This window comes from Gastrolobium bilobum, unplaced genomic scaffold (genome assembly GCF_033153095.1).
Source record: "Gastrolobium bilobum isolate Gb01-03AN ecotype WA unplaced genomic scaffold, APGP_CSIRO_Gbil_v1 utg2910, whole genome shotgun sequence".
Taxonomy (NCBI): Eukaryota; Viridiplantae; Streptophyta; class Magnoliopsida; order Fabales; family Fabaceae; genus Gastrolobium; species Gastrolobium bilobum.
The window spans coordinates 24,612-40,883 of NW_026898970.1; the positions used below are offsets into that span (position 1 = coordinate 24,612).

The 16,272-nt window shown below is 36.7% G+C and overlaps 1 protein-coding gene across 2 annotated transcripts; it reads right to left on the minus strand.

The window, feature by feature from the left end:
* Window positions 1–852: 852 nt before the first annotated feature.
* On the minus strand, window positions 853–14,342 carry LOC133285935 (uncharacterized). Of its 2 annotated transcripts, XM_061483252.1 has the most exons (8): window positions 13,156–14,342; window positions 12,972–13,053; window positions 5,980–6,397; window positions 5,189–5,333; window positions 4,931–5,046; window positions 4,701–4,779; window positions 3,986–4,219; window positions 853–1,454 (listed from the first exon to the last, which is right to left on the minus strand). In XM_061483252.1, exons 1-8 carry the CDS (start codon window positions 14,074–14,076, stop codon window positions 1,107–1,109), a joined length of 2,343 nt encoding a protein of 780 aa, XP_061339236.1. In that variant the 5' UTR covers window positions 14,077–14,342; the 3' UTR covers window positions 853–1,106. The 2 variants fall into 2 exon arrangements, with proteins under 2 accessions (XP_061339236.1, XP_061339235.1); XM_061483251.1 differs by having other exon boundaries at window positions 12,972–14,342.
* Window positions 14,343–16,272: the final 1,930 nt, after the last annotated feature.

Below are 16,272 nucleotides of genomic sequence, written 5' to 3' on the forward strand. Positions count from 1 at the left end.
TTTATTTATTTATTTATTTAAATTAGAGGAGGTTAATTGCCAAAATCAACAGTTGCTGGGTGTATTTGTCAAAATCCGAAATATGAAGAGGATTGTGTATATCTTAAGCTTTATCATTATAAACAAAGAAAAACATAAGAAATATGGTATAAAACTGAGACAATGTTTTGTTACTCCCTCACATTTTTCGTGACTTTTTTTGCAGGCATAGAGATTCTCAAGTATGTCGACAGTGTAACTCCTCAATATTATATAAGTCTAAAATTTACGCACTTAATCGAACGCTTACCAAATCTTTAGGCTTGGTTAAATTCTCCAAGTCAAATACATTACATCTAAGTGTTATATGTTTAGTTTTTACACTACAGTTAGTGGAGCTGAATGATTTGTGACGATAAGAACGATTGAGTATAGGGCCAAGTACTAAAGTGACTTCATTACATATCTTAAAGTTGCCTCCACCACAAGAATTTCAAATCCTCTGCGAAGTTGCAATATACCTAATTAATAGTTAAAAGAGGCTTGGCGTTGAAACAAACCAAATGAATTTATTATTTCTGCAGCCATCGTAGGCAGTGTTATCTGCAGCTGACACAGAAAAGTGGGCTCCACAGCTTTAAAAAAAAAAATTATTTTCAGCTTTAAAAAAAAAATACAGGATCCGGAAGCTGATCCTGACTTGTTGTAGATACAGCGGCTGCAGAAATTATTTTGCCTCAAAACAATTCAAAACGAGACGGAAAGTAAATGTACCAAAAAACAATTATTAATAATAATAAAGATGAAAGCTGAAAGATACAGAAGATCAAAATCTGTACATTTCATAATAAAATTAATTTCAACTCTTCCCCCAAAGACAGTCTATAAATGTACTTCTACAAAATAGAATAACTTTGAATTATGGTTCAACATTTGGCAGACTGAATGTACAAAATGAACAAAGAAACACAAAATGTATTTCAGAGAGATTTCGGCAGATTAGGATTCCAGACAAGAGCAGCAATGAACTCGGAAAAGGGCTCAAAACTTCCGTATGGCATTTGGTTTCTGAAAGACCTGATTCCAGGAGGGGCTGCAGCTTGACTTGGGATTATACATTTACATATTTACTCTGAACTGGCTTCCTTCTTCTGGGACAGCAGGTCACTTGTTAGCTCTGCATTTTTATTCAAGGCCTTCCTTGCTAGCTCATAACCTGCAAAATTCATGGCACCTAGGGGAGCAATCCAAAAGAACCTGGGAACTGCACCTTTAAATAAGCCAAGAGGTCCTTCGTGGCGGAGTATAGAGAAGCCTACTAAGGTCATTGACACAGACCGACCTTGTGCAGTCATCATTCTAGTTTTCATGACATCAAAAGGTGTTGTGGTGACAGCAGCTAAGCCACCAGATAAAGCTCCAACAGCAACTGTCTCCCAAGCCTCCAGTTCCCGCCCTAGTAGTTGTTGGACAGCCTGCCAAGACCAATATGACACTCAGTATCCAAAATATTATATACTACTAATCATTAATGACTGATGGGCCTTCAATAAATATCCAAGCCCATTAGTTATTATTAGTTAGGATTAGTATATATAGACATTTAGGGTGAGGTTTCATTAGGAATGAATTTAGTATTGACTTATGGAGAAATTGGGGACCTCTAAGAGTTGAGACTTCTAGGTTTATTTTCTGCATATTAGTGTATGTAAAAGAGGCAATGCCTCCATTATCTCTATAATTTCAGTGTTATTTTTCTGGTCCAAATATTTATTGAAGGCTCATCAATGACCAAATACCATGTATTGTAAATATTAGAATTAATGTTGTAATTATTTTCTTATTATTTGTATTAGCTAGAATACTCTAGAAGTGTCTTTGGGGTTACCCCATTATGTTTTTTAATCTCTTTAAATAGAGAACCCTTGTACAAATATTATACAATTCAATTATATACAACTCTTTATTGAGTAAGTACTGAATACACTACTTTTTTTATTCCTGAGCCTGATATTAATTTTGTTGACTTACCCATTGCTGTAAGAAAAGGGAAAAGGTCTTGTACCCAACACCCCATTTCTCATGTTGTCTCCTCTAAAAATCTCTCTCTGCAGCATAGAAGCTTTATTACAGCACTTGACTCCATTTCAATCCCGAAATCAGTACATGAAGCATTAAAGGATGACAATTGGGTTCAAGCCATGCATGACGAGATGAATGCATTGGAGAAGAATAATACATGGGAAGTCGTTGACAGGCCAAATGGAAAAAGGGCAGTAGGATGCAGATGGGTGTATACTCCGAAGTATAATTCTGATGGGACTCTTGAAAGGTATAAAGCTTGACTGGTTGCCAAGGGGTACACACAGACCTATGACATTGATTATAAAGAAACGTTTGCTCCAGTGGCCGAAATAAACACTGTAAGAGTTCTATTGTCCCTTGCTGCTCATTTTAATTGGGATTTGAGACAATTTGATGTGAAAAATGTCTTCTTCAATGGCGAATTAGAAGAAGAGGTTTACATGGAGATCCCACCAGGATTTAACTCTACAAATGGAGAAAACAAAGTATGCAGGTTAAAGTTGAAGCAATCCCCGCGTGCATGGTTTGGAAGATTTACAAAAGTTATGCTTTCATTGGGGTGGGTACAAGCAAAGTCAAGGGAATCTTACACTTTTCTATATACATTCTCAGGAAGGTAAGCTCACTATCTTTCTAGTTTATGTTGATGACATTATTATAACAGGGGATAATATAGATGAGAAGCATGCTCTGTAAGAAAGACTGACGGCTAAATTTGAAGTTGATGACCTTGGAAAACTGATAGAAGTTGCTCATTCAAAGCAAGGGATCTTTATTTGTCAACGAAAGTATGTTCTTGATCTCCTCCTTAAGGAAGTAGGAAAACTTTGCTGTAAACCTTTCAATACTCCAATTGAGTAGAATCACAAACTAGGAAGTGAAAATGAGAGTCCTCCAGTTGACAAATGACAATATCAACGAATAGTGGAAAGATTGATATATCTAGCTCATACTAGACCTGATCTAGCTTATGTAGTTAGTATTGTTAGTCAATTCATGCATGATCCGAGGGAAAAACACCTGCAAGCTGTGGATAGGATTCTCCAATATCTAAAAAGCACACCAGGGAGAGGACTATTATTCCAAAGAGGAGAAAACTTATCCTTAGAAGTGTATACAGACGCCGATTATGTTGGATCCGTGACTGACCGACAGTCTACCTCGGGCTATTGTATGTTTCTTTGTGGAAATATCATAACATGGAGAAGTAAAAAGCAAAATGTGGTTGCTAGGTCGAGTGCAAAAGCAGAATTTTAGGCCATGACTAAAGGTATCTATGAGTTTTTACAGCTGAAAATCATTCTCGATGATCTCAAGGTGAGATGTGAAGGGTCTATGAAGTTACTATGTGATAACAAGTCAGCTATCTGTATAGCCCACAATCCAGTCCAATACGACCGAACCAAACATATTGAGATTGATCGCCACTTCATCAAGGAGAAACTAGATAGCGGACTGATCACTACTCCATATATTCCGTCTAGTTATCAATTGGCTGATGTCTTGATTAAGGGTCTTCCTAATGATAGGTTTCAAGAGCTTACTAGCAAGCTGTGAATGATAAGTATCCATTCCTCAGTTTGAGGGGGAGTATTGTAAATATTAGAATTAATGTTGTAATTATTTACTTATTATTTGTATTAGCTAGAATACTCTAGAAGTGTCTTTGGCTTAGCCCATTAGGTTTTTTAATCTCTTTAAATAGAAAACCCTTGTACAGATATTATACAATTCAATTATATACAACTCTTTACTTTCAATTCCATGAGTCCATGAAAATTTGGAAATAGAGAACATTCACTCTACCCCAAGCCTATCATACAATGCAAAGTCTAGCTGCATAAATCTCAGTAATTTCTATGGACAAACTCAAGTCCCCTAAAAGACACCGAGAAGTATGTTGGATCATGGAAACTACTACCTTTTTAGATTGTTCATATAGGCCCGTACCAGCAACATAAAATGGAACCTCACGACAAAGGGTAGCTCCAGTTCCACGAAAGAAACCCCCAAGTCCATCCTGGCGCCATGTACCAACTAGAGCCTCACCCAAATTGTCATAAAGACCTGCCTGCAGCCGCTGCTTTAACACTTCACAGGGGATCCGCATTGCCGTTCCCAAAATTGTGCTACAGAATGATAATATAGATTGTACCTACAGAAATACTAATAATAATAACCTATGCTTGATGGATTTTGTAGAGTACCAACAGATAAGGTAAGAAGTAAGAACTAATTAAACTACATGATGTACCTAATATTTCTTCTTTTTTTTATGAAAGAAGAAATTCCTTAAGATGAAGAGCACAAAATTACGAAGGATTTGGACTCTAAGGGATCCTCAATAATGGAAAAGGAAAAATAAGAACAAAGAAAATACTAAACAACTGTTTTCGGTTTAGCTATATTCGTTTTATTACCAAGTCTAATGCAACAGCTTTACTAATCCCTTATTAGCGTAGAAAAATTTTAAGATTGATTTGGTGGGACAAGACACGGACATCTTCTTAATTAGCTGAATGCCAGTTCTCTAAATTGCAAACGATATGAAAGGAAAATGGAAGATCAAGAAAAACACAATCAGCAGTGGCCCAGAGTATAAACAAGTATCAAATGGGATATTATTTACTAATTACCTGGATTTCTGGTAATGTTGGAGCAACATTTATCAACACCAACTTACTAGCTTCAAATATCCCAGTTCGCAAGCCATGGCTGTATTATCAAAAGTTAGCATGAGCTTAAACAGAAAAAAAACTATTCTAGTTAACTGAAAGCATTAGTAAAGCTTGCCCCTTTTCTTCTGCTTAGTTTGATGCCATAGAAAAATGGGATCAAAGGAGATGGGAGAGGTGAAACAAAAAACCTTGAAAACTGTCCAAGAATTGCAGGGATTGACCCCTTGTATAAACCCCGTGCTCCAATCTGCGGAAGCTTGGAAATGATTTCAGGGAAGGACAGTGTGGATGCTTGAACTTGGGTCTAAAATACCATACAACACAAAAGGTCTTGGTTATTAGCAAAAAATGCCTTAAGAGGAATATGGAATTACGTCCACCATATTTGCAGACAAAAGCATCAAATTCATCAGTAACCAGAGAAATTATTAAGTTCAATAATTTACCTTAATTGTATCAACAGGATGCATTAATGCACAAGAAAGGGCACAAGAAAGGCCTCCTGCCAATGCAGATCTTAAAACACTTCCAGCAGGAATTTCAACAGATGGTGGAACAGCAACTACAGTTGCAGCTTCAAACCAAATATTCCTAAACAACAAAAATAGGTACTAATTACGAAGAATATAATGCCAAAGCAGTAACCAATTGGCCAAACAGAAAGAAAGAATGAACATAAGAATTGCAAGAAAAAACTATTTCTCTTTTCTGAATTTTATTAAACAAAAACAACCAAATAACCCTTCTCTCCTGTCTACTCCAAACTCTTCCAGCAAGAATCAAGATATACCTTAAAAATTTCTATAGTAAAAATATTGAAAAATGGCCATGTATAGATGGACAAGTACAAGCTGGCCAGGCGTAAAGAATAGCTCTTTCACCTATAGATATTAAGCCTGACAACAAATAACTTACTACCACATTTTGACAATATATAGTAAATGGCACCTATTGTTTCAGTGATAATGAATTGCTTGCTTCACATCCCCGGGACAAAGCACATGCTTGAAAAACTTTTTACACTATCACTTAAGATGAAAACATTTTTAACCTTTTGTTTTCCTCCAAAATTGACCTTTCATTAAGTGTTAGCAAGGAGAAACAACCTCAGTCATAGTGCTAACACTGTTCCACCCATTCCCAAGAAAAAAAAAATTCAACAAATGAATAGATAATGGACTTGGAATATAATGAATATTGAGGAAAAAGATAATCCAAATGATCATATTTTTGTTACCTTGGATCCTCTCGAAGACGATCAGAAGGAAGTAGAATCATGAAATTGCGAAAATGTCCATAAGAAATAGATCCTTCAGCGTCTGCATTTAAAAATCGCATCATAGCAACTGCATTGCCTTCATTTGCAGGAAGTCTTGCATTCTTTAATGATTCCAATATTTCACTTTTCTTTAATGTCCCAGATTTGCTTAGACATAGAGAAGTATATGCACGAAGAATTGTTGGCTCCTTCTGTTCCATTAATGATAAGAATTGGTTCCAACCGAAAGACTTCGAAAATAAGTGACTTCGAGTACGTCTCATAAATTCATGAGCATATCTTTGTGGCAGTTTTCTCTTTCTCATTGCAATTTCTAGATCTTCCATAGTTACTTGGCCATCACTATCTCTATCTAGCTCCTCAAAGAACCTCCTCCCTGCAAAGATAATGAGGGTGAAGATAAGTATAATTTGTCATGTGAGATGGTAGCAAAAATAAAAGATTGTCATATCCAATTAAATAAACAAGAAATTTTGACTAAATAACATCACCGAAGATGCCAAACAGATTATCTAAAAGATTGGTAACACATTCCACGCAATTTTACACTACAAATAAGAACTAATATAAAGACTTGTGATTCCATAGAAAGACATCACAATCCCTTGAGGGACAAAAAATAATTTCCTGAGACGAAAATAAAGATAATAAATTCTTACCAAGATAACTAGAAGTTCCAACCAATAAGAACCCCAATGAATCTACAAAAAGGATAAAGGCCCAAAATATTTGATTGTTTTTCAAGACCCAGAAATATTAAGTTCTATCCATATACATTTTGATCGCCAACTCATACTTGATCCAGATGTACTTTATTGGAATAGGGGGAATAAAAAACCCATTGTTAGAAATGAACTAAAAATATCATTTATGTGTCTTCACCTTATAGCTTAAGTTTTTGATAGTTGGCTTTTAATATGATATCAAAGTCTTTATGATGTGAATTTGGGAATGATGCTAAGGGATGCAGTCCAAGTCCGATTTGGTGAAATTTTGAGATCTGAAGAAAAAGAATTCAAGGAAGCACTCAATGGACTGATTAATGAAATCTGGTTAAAATCATATTTATTTCACATTCAGCTTGACCCACATTTTCAAGAGATTTGGCTTCAAAATATTTGGCATATTTCGGAAGATAAGATCATTTGTTTTGAATTTGATTGGTTGCCAAGTTCCCCATCACAATCTTTCTTCAATTATTTCGATTATTTAGTTATACTTGTTTCCTTATTTTTAGGAGAATCTCAGGAGGACGTTGGTGAGGACGCTTATGGCGGGGACGTTCGCAGGGGAGATTTGAAGAGTCAGTATGCCGACTTAATTTGTACTATTTGTCTTGGGGACTTAGGTCCCCTTTTTGGGTTTGTATAAACATTGCCATTATTATTTCGGCCTTTTAAATTTAATTCTGCAAGTTAATTCGCCTTTTATCCTTTCCAAGGTTATTGCTTTTATTCGGCTATGGGTTTGAGATCCCATTTATACCACTTCTTGAAGTTCGACCTTGCGGGCTCGCTGGCCCAGTCAAACCCTTTGCACTTTTCCTTATTCTGGTTTTGCATATCGAACTGTGGATATTGAATTAATAATAATTTTTGTCCTTCATCGATAATGATAAACTTTATAAGAAATTGCGTCGTAATGGAGGACTTATAGTTTTGTCCCATTTTTACGCTGGAGAATTAACAATGACTGAGCTTACAAGCTCGTCTTATTTGTATGGAAATAAATCTTGTCTATGGACTGAGCTCAGAGGCCCGTCTTATTTGCATAGAAGTAAAATCTTGCCTATGGATTCTTGGAACTCAGACTTCGAGCTCAGCTATAGTAAGTTTTAAGCTTGTTTGCGTTCCAAGTTCTTTTAATGGGCTTCTTTGAAGTCGTCTCCAAAATGTAGGCTCATTTTCCCAAGTTTTCTTTAACTCTGTAGGGGCCTTCCTAATTTGCAGCGAGCTTTCCATCTCTGGAATTTTTGTTGCCGATGTCCGCCATTCTTAGTACTAGGTCGCCTTTCTGAATGACCGAGGTCTGACCTTCCTATTATACCTTGCCGCCATGAGACGTTTTGCCATAATATCCTTGTATCTGGCATTTTCCCTGTTTTCATCCAACAGGTCGAGCTCTACCGTTAGGGCTTCATTATTTTCTTCCTCACTTCCTTGCAATCTTTGCATCCTTCTCCAAGATGGTTCTCCGATCTCGATCTGGTCATCGTTTCACAACCATAGGTCAACTTGAATGGGGTTTCCTCTGTAGAGGTTTGGGTACTTGTTCTGTATCCCCATAAAACGAGGTGTAAATGTTGTACCCAATTTTCTTTTGCATCAAACATTTTCTTTTTAAGCCCGTCCACAATCACCTTATTTGCAGCCTCGGCCTGCCCATTAGATTGGGGGTGCTCTACAGAAGCAAAACGGTGTTTGACCTTGTATTCAAACATGAGTTCATGGAACTTCTTATCAGCAAATTGAGTTCCGTTGTCTGTGATGATCTCGGCTGGGATTCCAAATCGGCTCACAATGTTCCTTTCAAAGAACCTTTGAACTCTGGCCAAGGTTATGGTAGTGAAGGGCTTGGCTTCTATCCACTTGGTGAAGTAATCTACGGCTATTATCAACCAACGGAGTTGTCCCTCCGCTACAATGAACGGACGTAAAAGGTCCATTCCCAATTTATAAAATTGCCAGGGTGTCGTGATATTGTAGAGCTCCTCTGGGGAGCATGATGGACATGTGCATGTTTTTGGCATTGGTCACATTTCTTTACGTGCTCTTTGGCATAGGGTGTAAATAGGCTAGGCTAGGCTTTGGCTTAAATAGGTCAGGCCTGTGTACAAAAAACATTGGGTATGGCCTGGCCTATTAGCCTGTGTAGACCCCAAACTACAAGTCTGGCCTGACCTACATTTAAAAAATAAAAGCCTTGGCCTAGGTCTGTTAGCCTGTTTAAGCCTATTAAACATTCAACAATTAAAAGAATAACTAAAACAATATTATTTTATTATTCAAAATTATTAAATTAATAATTTTATTTATTATATTTTAAATAAATAATATGATATAGGCCGGCCTGTAGGCTTATAGGCCTGATATGTACAAAAAAAACCTATGGCCTGTTTTCTAAATAGGTTTTTTTAAAAGCCTAGACATGTTCTATTTTACTATTTATAATAGGCCAAGCCTGACCTAATATAGGCTAGGCCGTAGACTTCTGTAGGCCGGCCTAGCCCATTTACACCCCTAGACATCGGCCTCGATTGTGGGCCAGTAGTATCCAGCTCGTAATGCTTTTCGAGCTAGTGATTTGCCTCCTAAGTGATGACCAATGATGCCTTCGAGGATCTCGGCCAGAACGTAGTCCGCCTCGTTTGGATCCAAGCACTTTAGCATTGGAGTGTAAAATCCTTTCTTGTATAACTGTCCTTCGAGCACAGTATAACTTGCCGACTTCTTGATCAATTTATTGGCATCTGAGACCTCGTCTGGGAGTCTTCCCTTTTCTAGATATGTCACTATGGGCTTTCTCCAGTCTTCTCCATTGATATTAACATGATGTAGCTCGGTTCTGGGATACTTTGTTAGATCACAGTTCTGTGGTTTCCCGAGCTTTTGGTACTGGCGAGCTTTGACAATATGTCTGCTCTAGTATTCTCATTTCTTGGAATGTATTGGACTTTAGCTCCGTCGAACTCGAACAGCATTTCCTTGACTGTACCGAGATACTTCATCATGAGGGGGCTTTTGGCTTGGTATTTTCCCTCTACTTGGGAAGTCACGAGTTGGGAGTCACTAAGAATTTTGATTCTTTTAGCTCCGTGTTCCCTTGCCTGCAGTAACCCTGTCAGGAAAGCTTCGTACTCAGCTTGGTTGTTCGAAGTCTGGAACTCGAGGTGTACAGAGTGCTCGATGGACACTCCCTGCGGGCTTTCAATTATCACCCCAGCTACACTTCGTTTAACGTTTGATGATCCATCCACGTAGATTGTCCACATGTCGTCTGCAGGACCGAGTTCTCCTTTGGTGGTGGGAGCTAGTTCCATTACAAAATCCGCCAGAGCCTGTGACTTTATTGCTTGACGAGGTTCACATGATATATCAAACTAAGAGTTCCACTGCCCAATTTATCATTCTTCCAGCCAAATCTGGCTTATGCAATACTTGTCGAATGGGTTGATTCGTTCTTACGATTATCCCATGTCCTTGAAAATAAGGTCAGAGTCTTCGTTTTGTGGTCAACAAGGGAAAAACAACCTTTTCTAACCTTTGATATGTGAGCTCTGGTCCTTGCAAGGTTCGACTAACAAAATATATCGGTTGTTGGCTTTTATTTGTCTCACGTGCCAGTGCGGCACTAACTGCTTCTTCGCCCACAAAAAGATACAAAATTAGCGTCTCCCCTGACTCTGGTTTTGACAATACGGATGGGGTTGAGAGGCATTTCTTTATCTCCCTGAAAGCCATATTACATTCTTCTCCCCATCCAAATTCAGCTTCCTTTTTTAAGAGTTTGAAGAAAGGGAGGGACTTCTCTGCCGACCTCGGTAGAAACCTTGTGAGGGCAACAAGCCGTCCTGTGGCTGTAAGTGGATTTCCTTTTTATTTTGGGGTTCTTTCATTTCGAACATTGCTTTGCATTTTTCGGGGTTAACTTCAATTCCCCTATTTGTGAGCATAAAGCGTAATAGTATGATTATGTGATTGTAATTAGGAAAGAAATCAGCATTAAAAAAGGGAAACCCGGGTAGGGAGGGGTGTACTCGGGTAAATCTCGACCAGAAACCCCAAAACCGGAGAGAAAGACATCCAATTAAATAGGTAGCAAGTAGTGAAAACGGCATCGTCCCAAAACCGGAAAGAACATTGCCATGGAGTAAGAGAATCTGAGTGGTTTCAATAAGATGATTTGTGCGCTCAACCTCATTTTGTTGAAGGATATGCGCACATGAAGTTTGGTAAAGAATGCATTGTAAAGAATTTTGGTAAAAAGGGAACAATAATTTTTCTGAATAATTCAGATTTCTTTCTTGCTTTTCATCAAAGGGATTAGTACAATATATAGAGAATAAAGGCTTTACATCAGATCAGCCTTTTTTGCTAAGATGAAGGGTACAATCCCTATAAATCAGCTACACACTAATTAGGAAAGAAATCAGCATTAGAAAAGGGAAACAAAATTGTAACAGATTAGGAAGAAAATAAATACTAATTCAAAAATAAATAACTTCAGAATAATTTCCAGAAATCAAGCAACGATGGAGCGTATTTATTGAGGCGCAATCAATGAGGATCAATTATTGTGGTGCATAACAACACATTGAGATGCCATAAATATTTGAAATAGTTGAAATAATATTCGAAAGGTTTTGGGGTTTCTGGTCGAGATTTACCCGGGTACACCCCTTCCTACCCGGATAAATAATTCAAGCAATTTCCCAGATGTCATAAATAACTTCAGAATAATTTCCAGAAATCAAGCAACGATGGAGCGTATTTATTGGGGCGCAATCAATGAGGATCAATTATTGTGGTGCATAACAACACATTGAAATGCCATAAATATTTGAAATAGTTGAGATAATATTGGAACGGTTTTGGGGTTTCTGGTCGAGATTTACCCGGGTACACCCCTTTCTACCCGGGTAAATAATTCAAGCAATTTTCCAGATGTCAAGAACTATACCCGGGTACACCCCTCTCTACCCGAGTAAGCATAAATTTTCAAAAAATACCCGGGTAGGGAGGGTGCACTCGGGTAGGCTTGATGGTCAACGATCAAATAGGGGCAGATTGGTGTTATGTTTTTTGAGGAGGCTAAATTTTCGAAATAGTTTATAATGAAGGTCAATTTGGTAATTAATTATTAATAAAGGGTTATAAGGGTCAAAAAGCTGTTTTCTTTGAGACTTTACTTTTTTTTTTCTTTTGTAGAAATAAATATTAATAGCAAGTTGCTGGCAAGAGATCCAGAAAGAACCAATTTATCTTCAATCTTCTTTTCAAATATAATCCAGAAACTGAAACAAGTGGCATCCACTTTTTCCATTCCTTGAATACCCTAATTAATCTTAAAAAGCAGATCTCTCAATCTACCAGGAACTTCCAAGAACCAGTTTCCAAAAACAAACAGCTTTTTGAAGTTAAAGCACTCTTGACCTTTCCAAACCTAAACCTACTGGGGGAAAAACATGATTTCTTCCCAGGAAATTAAGGCCAAGGCCATAGGAAGTTTTCTCCAACTAACCTACATTCTGGTAAACTCCAATGACATTACCTCCCAATAACATTCAACCCAACCTTACCTCTTGAAATAGAAATTATAAGCTAATTGTCGATATCTTCATAAGTGTCACAGGGCTCATAAGTCAGATCCTTCATCACTTTAGTTGATATTGTGTGTAATAATGAGACCAAGAAAGGTTTTAATAAAATAATTAGAATTATGGAATTATGGAAAAGCACGTTGAAGTCTAGAGGATTTATGCTAAGTCAGAGTAAGATTGAATACATTGAGTGTGAGTTTGCTCCAGCAAGAGATGGAGATCAAGATTTCAGCATTTGATTATTTTTATTTTTATTTTTATTTTTTTTATGTTTTTTATCTTCCATCAATCTTTTCTCCCTTATTATTAGGGTTCATCTACCACCGACCGTAACCAATTTGGGATAAAGGTGTTGCTGATGATGAGGGAAAGATATTATTTCCGCTCATTTAGGCATGCTGATATTGTCAGAGACCCTTGTCCACATGCATACCAACATTCATATAATATCCATATATACAGGCGTATGTTAATTAAATGCATTTCACAATTTCAAATATTCAAACCTCATCATATTCAAAGGGATTTTGTATTTCACTAAATCAATAACCTAAATTGCTAACTAGAGTTTACAGGGTTTTATGCACCTAAAACTTATATTTTTTACCCTAATTGAGATGCCATACCATACCTTCAGCTTCTGTGTATCTGAAGAAATCTTGTACAGAGTATAGTTTCTTCTTGTCAGGATGCACTTCAGAAGCTATCCCCTGCTGCGGTAGCAGATCAACCAATTCTGTCAATGAAACAATGGAAAGTGTAGACTTTATACGCTCTACATTAGAGAAAGGAAAACTGAGTATGTTAGTGGCAACCTTCTGAGAACTTTCCCCATTGTTTGCCATGCTTTCAGTAGTTGCACTGCCATCCCCCTCTTCATTTTTTGAAGGGCTTGGCCCAATTGCACTTGATGGTATACCATCCACCTTTGCAAATCCCAAATTCCGCAAGAATCCATTCACATTCACTTTGTGCCCTTGCAAAATATTAGTGAGCGCATTCCAATGACAATAAGGAAACGAAAATTTTTGCTCACAGTCACTATCATTTTCTTGCACTCCAGGATCAAGTATCTGAATAGTCTGAGATAACTGAACAAAGTTAAAACATATCAGGCATTCAAGTGAAACTTGCTTTCCCTCCTTCTCCCTCACACCTTTTTCCCCTGTAGTTTTATCAAACTGACCCTTAGATCCACTTCGCTTCACTTCACATGAAACAGTGGGCTTCATGCAAGAACACAATTTATCATCATCAAATCTCTTTCTCCCAGATTTGAAAGGACCTGGCAAAGACTGAAAAAATTCATTAACCAGCAAAGACCAATTAACAGCAAACTGCAAGAAATTTGGACAAGAACCATCTTCTTTATCCACCACCTCCTTCTCCTTCAACCCTCCACCCAATACTTGGCCCCTATTCCCATTTACTGAATTTGGTGAAAACATGCCTAAGAAAAACTTCCAATTGACATTTGTTGGCAATCTTTTCTTTCTCTCATCAGCAACCACACCCTTACCACCCTTCTTCTTCACACCACAGATCTGAAACTCGCCACCTTCATTCACCTGTGCAATCAACGGAACCTCATTGCCCTTGTTCCTAGTCTCACCACAAAAATGCTCAAGATCCTTTGCTGCCCTCCTAATCCCCACTTCCAATGGCAAAAACGCTTCTTTAACAACACTAATGGAATTGTAGAAAGACTCAACTGGGTCATTCCCTGACACCATCATTGACCAAACCTTTGAAAATATCAGAGTTCTATGTACCCTTTTCCCCCACTCTTCACACTTCAGAACTCGCAAAAAGTGCAAAACTAAAATCAACTATGCATGCACATAGTTAAAAGAAACAACTGTATCAGATTGTTTGTTATCAAGATCAGGGTAAAAAAACCCATTAACTTGTTGAGACCAAAAATGGAAACACACTACCGATTTGAACAGAGATTTAATGAAAGGTTGGCATACTTTTTGTTCGAGATCAACTCCATTCAGAAATGAAAGCTGTCTAGGCAGAAGAGCGAGAAACAGAGTAAAACACAAAAGAAGGGAGAGTTATACTCTTACGGTGACTTTTCATTTACAACCTCTCAGAATCACTTTTATTATTCATCAAATTAAATCAATAATTATAAAATAAAAAAATAAAGCGGTCAATAACATCGGATGAAAGCTGTTGATAGACGGTAATAAATAATTGTAAGGAATGAGTACGGTTTGGGGGCGTTTGAACAGAGCAGGAATTTTTTAATTCCTAGGAGTATGCCGGAAAAGGAATTTTCTATGAATATTAGCAAGATTTTTTTTATTTCTAAGAGTACGTTGAAAAAATAATTTTTTTATGAATATTATCAAAAAATTATTTAATAAGTCAAAATATTTTCAAAAATATTGGCTCAAATTTTCTGATTCTATATTTGATTGATTATCAATAATTTTTGTGGATATAAGTTGATTTTACAAAATTAATCTTTAATGAATTTTTGAAAAAAAAAGTTCTAATATATCACAAAAATGTTACCGAAGCGAAGTGTCGTGAAGCATAGAGAAATCCAATAAAGGCATCCTGAAAGGGAATAGAGGATTGTCGTGAAAGAGAAAAGAGAAATTCATGATTTTGTGAAGCAAAGTATCACAACTAGGGCTTTAATAAAAGAGGCTATGTTAATCATAAAATATTAAAGAAGAGTTATTTATATCCTATAAATTATGTAAAAAAAATTCCACCAATGAGAATCCAAGAATACCATCTACGTTGCGGTATTATTCATGGAATTATTATTTACAATTTTAATTTTCAGGAATCTTATTTTTCTAAGAAAACTTTAAGAATTCTTATACTAAATATGAGGTAACTACGATTTCCAATGTAAGTTTCCTGAAAATCCAAACTTTTTCCTAACAATCCCTAAAAACAATATGGATAAGTTGCAACTTATTTGTTGACGAAGAACGAGAGTATGAACCAAATATTATTGGTATAAGTGGTAAGAAGTTTGTGTCCTTTAATCAGAGGTCTTGAGTTCGAGTCCTAAGAATAAAAAAATGGTCTTAAAAGAGTTGACCCTCTATATAACACCTCGTAGATTTAAAATACATAATTATAGTTAAAATGATAATACAGGGTAGGATTAGTGAAAATCCTGAGTTCTGGGTCAAAATACGTAAAAATGGTAAAATGATAATTTGACAAACACGTAACCCTAAATAGTAAAATGTTAGTAGAACGATCTCAAATGGGAAAAATAACCTTGAAAATGGATCCATAACGAAAAATTGAGTGGTTAGGCAAGTTTCTAGAAATTTGATGAATAGTGTTTTTACCGGATAAAAATACAGCGGTACAATTGCACCGAAAAGTGTTCCTAGTGAAATTGAGCCCTAGGTTTGAAGATAAGTAGGAAAAGGTCCATAGGACTAAGAATTATAATTATTGATGAAATTTTATGAAAATTAGGATTTTTTGGGAAACGTGCCAGTAGTGCACCACGAGGGGTAAAACAATAATTTCACCGAATTACCGAAAAACTCCGGATTCATCTGATCAAGGATAATTAATAGACTATGTTGAATGTTAAATTTTTGATTTAATGGATAATTCATGGATTAACTGGTGATTAGTGAGTTAGATTGGTCGTTTAAGTGGTATTTCGTCCTTTGTGCGCCTACGTGGCAGTTCATGTTGGACAAGTGGCCTCAAACTCAAGAGGGGGGTGAATTGAGTTTTAAAAATATTTTCGTAAAGTGCCTCACTCTCTTTCTTGAAATCGATTTTCTTAGAATAATATAATTTGACACAAGCAAAGTTTAGAGAATAGAAATTAACACAAGCAAATGGTATGTAAAGAGAAGAGATAAAAGGTTCAAGTGATCAAATGATGCTAATATAAAGAGATGAAGAGTTAGAGAGATTGCAAACACTATATA

Coding starts and splice junctions, on each gene's coding strand:
- LOC133285935 (XM_061483251.1), bottom strand. CDS start 14,076: ATGATGGTGTCAGGGAATGACCCAGTTGAGTCTTTCTACAATTCCATT. Junction 5,047..5,188: donor ATCCTGTTGATACAATTAAG/GTAAATTATTGA, acceptor ATGGTATTTTAG/ACCCAAGTTCAAGCATCCAC. Junction 4,220..4,700: donor CAACATTACCAGAAATCCAG/GTAATTAGTAAA, acceptor GTATTTCTGTAG/GTACAATCTATATTATCATT.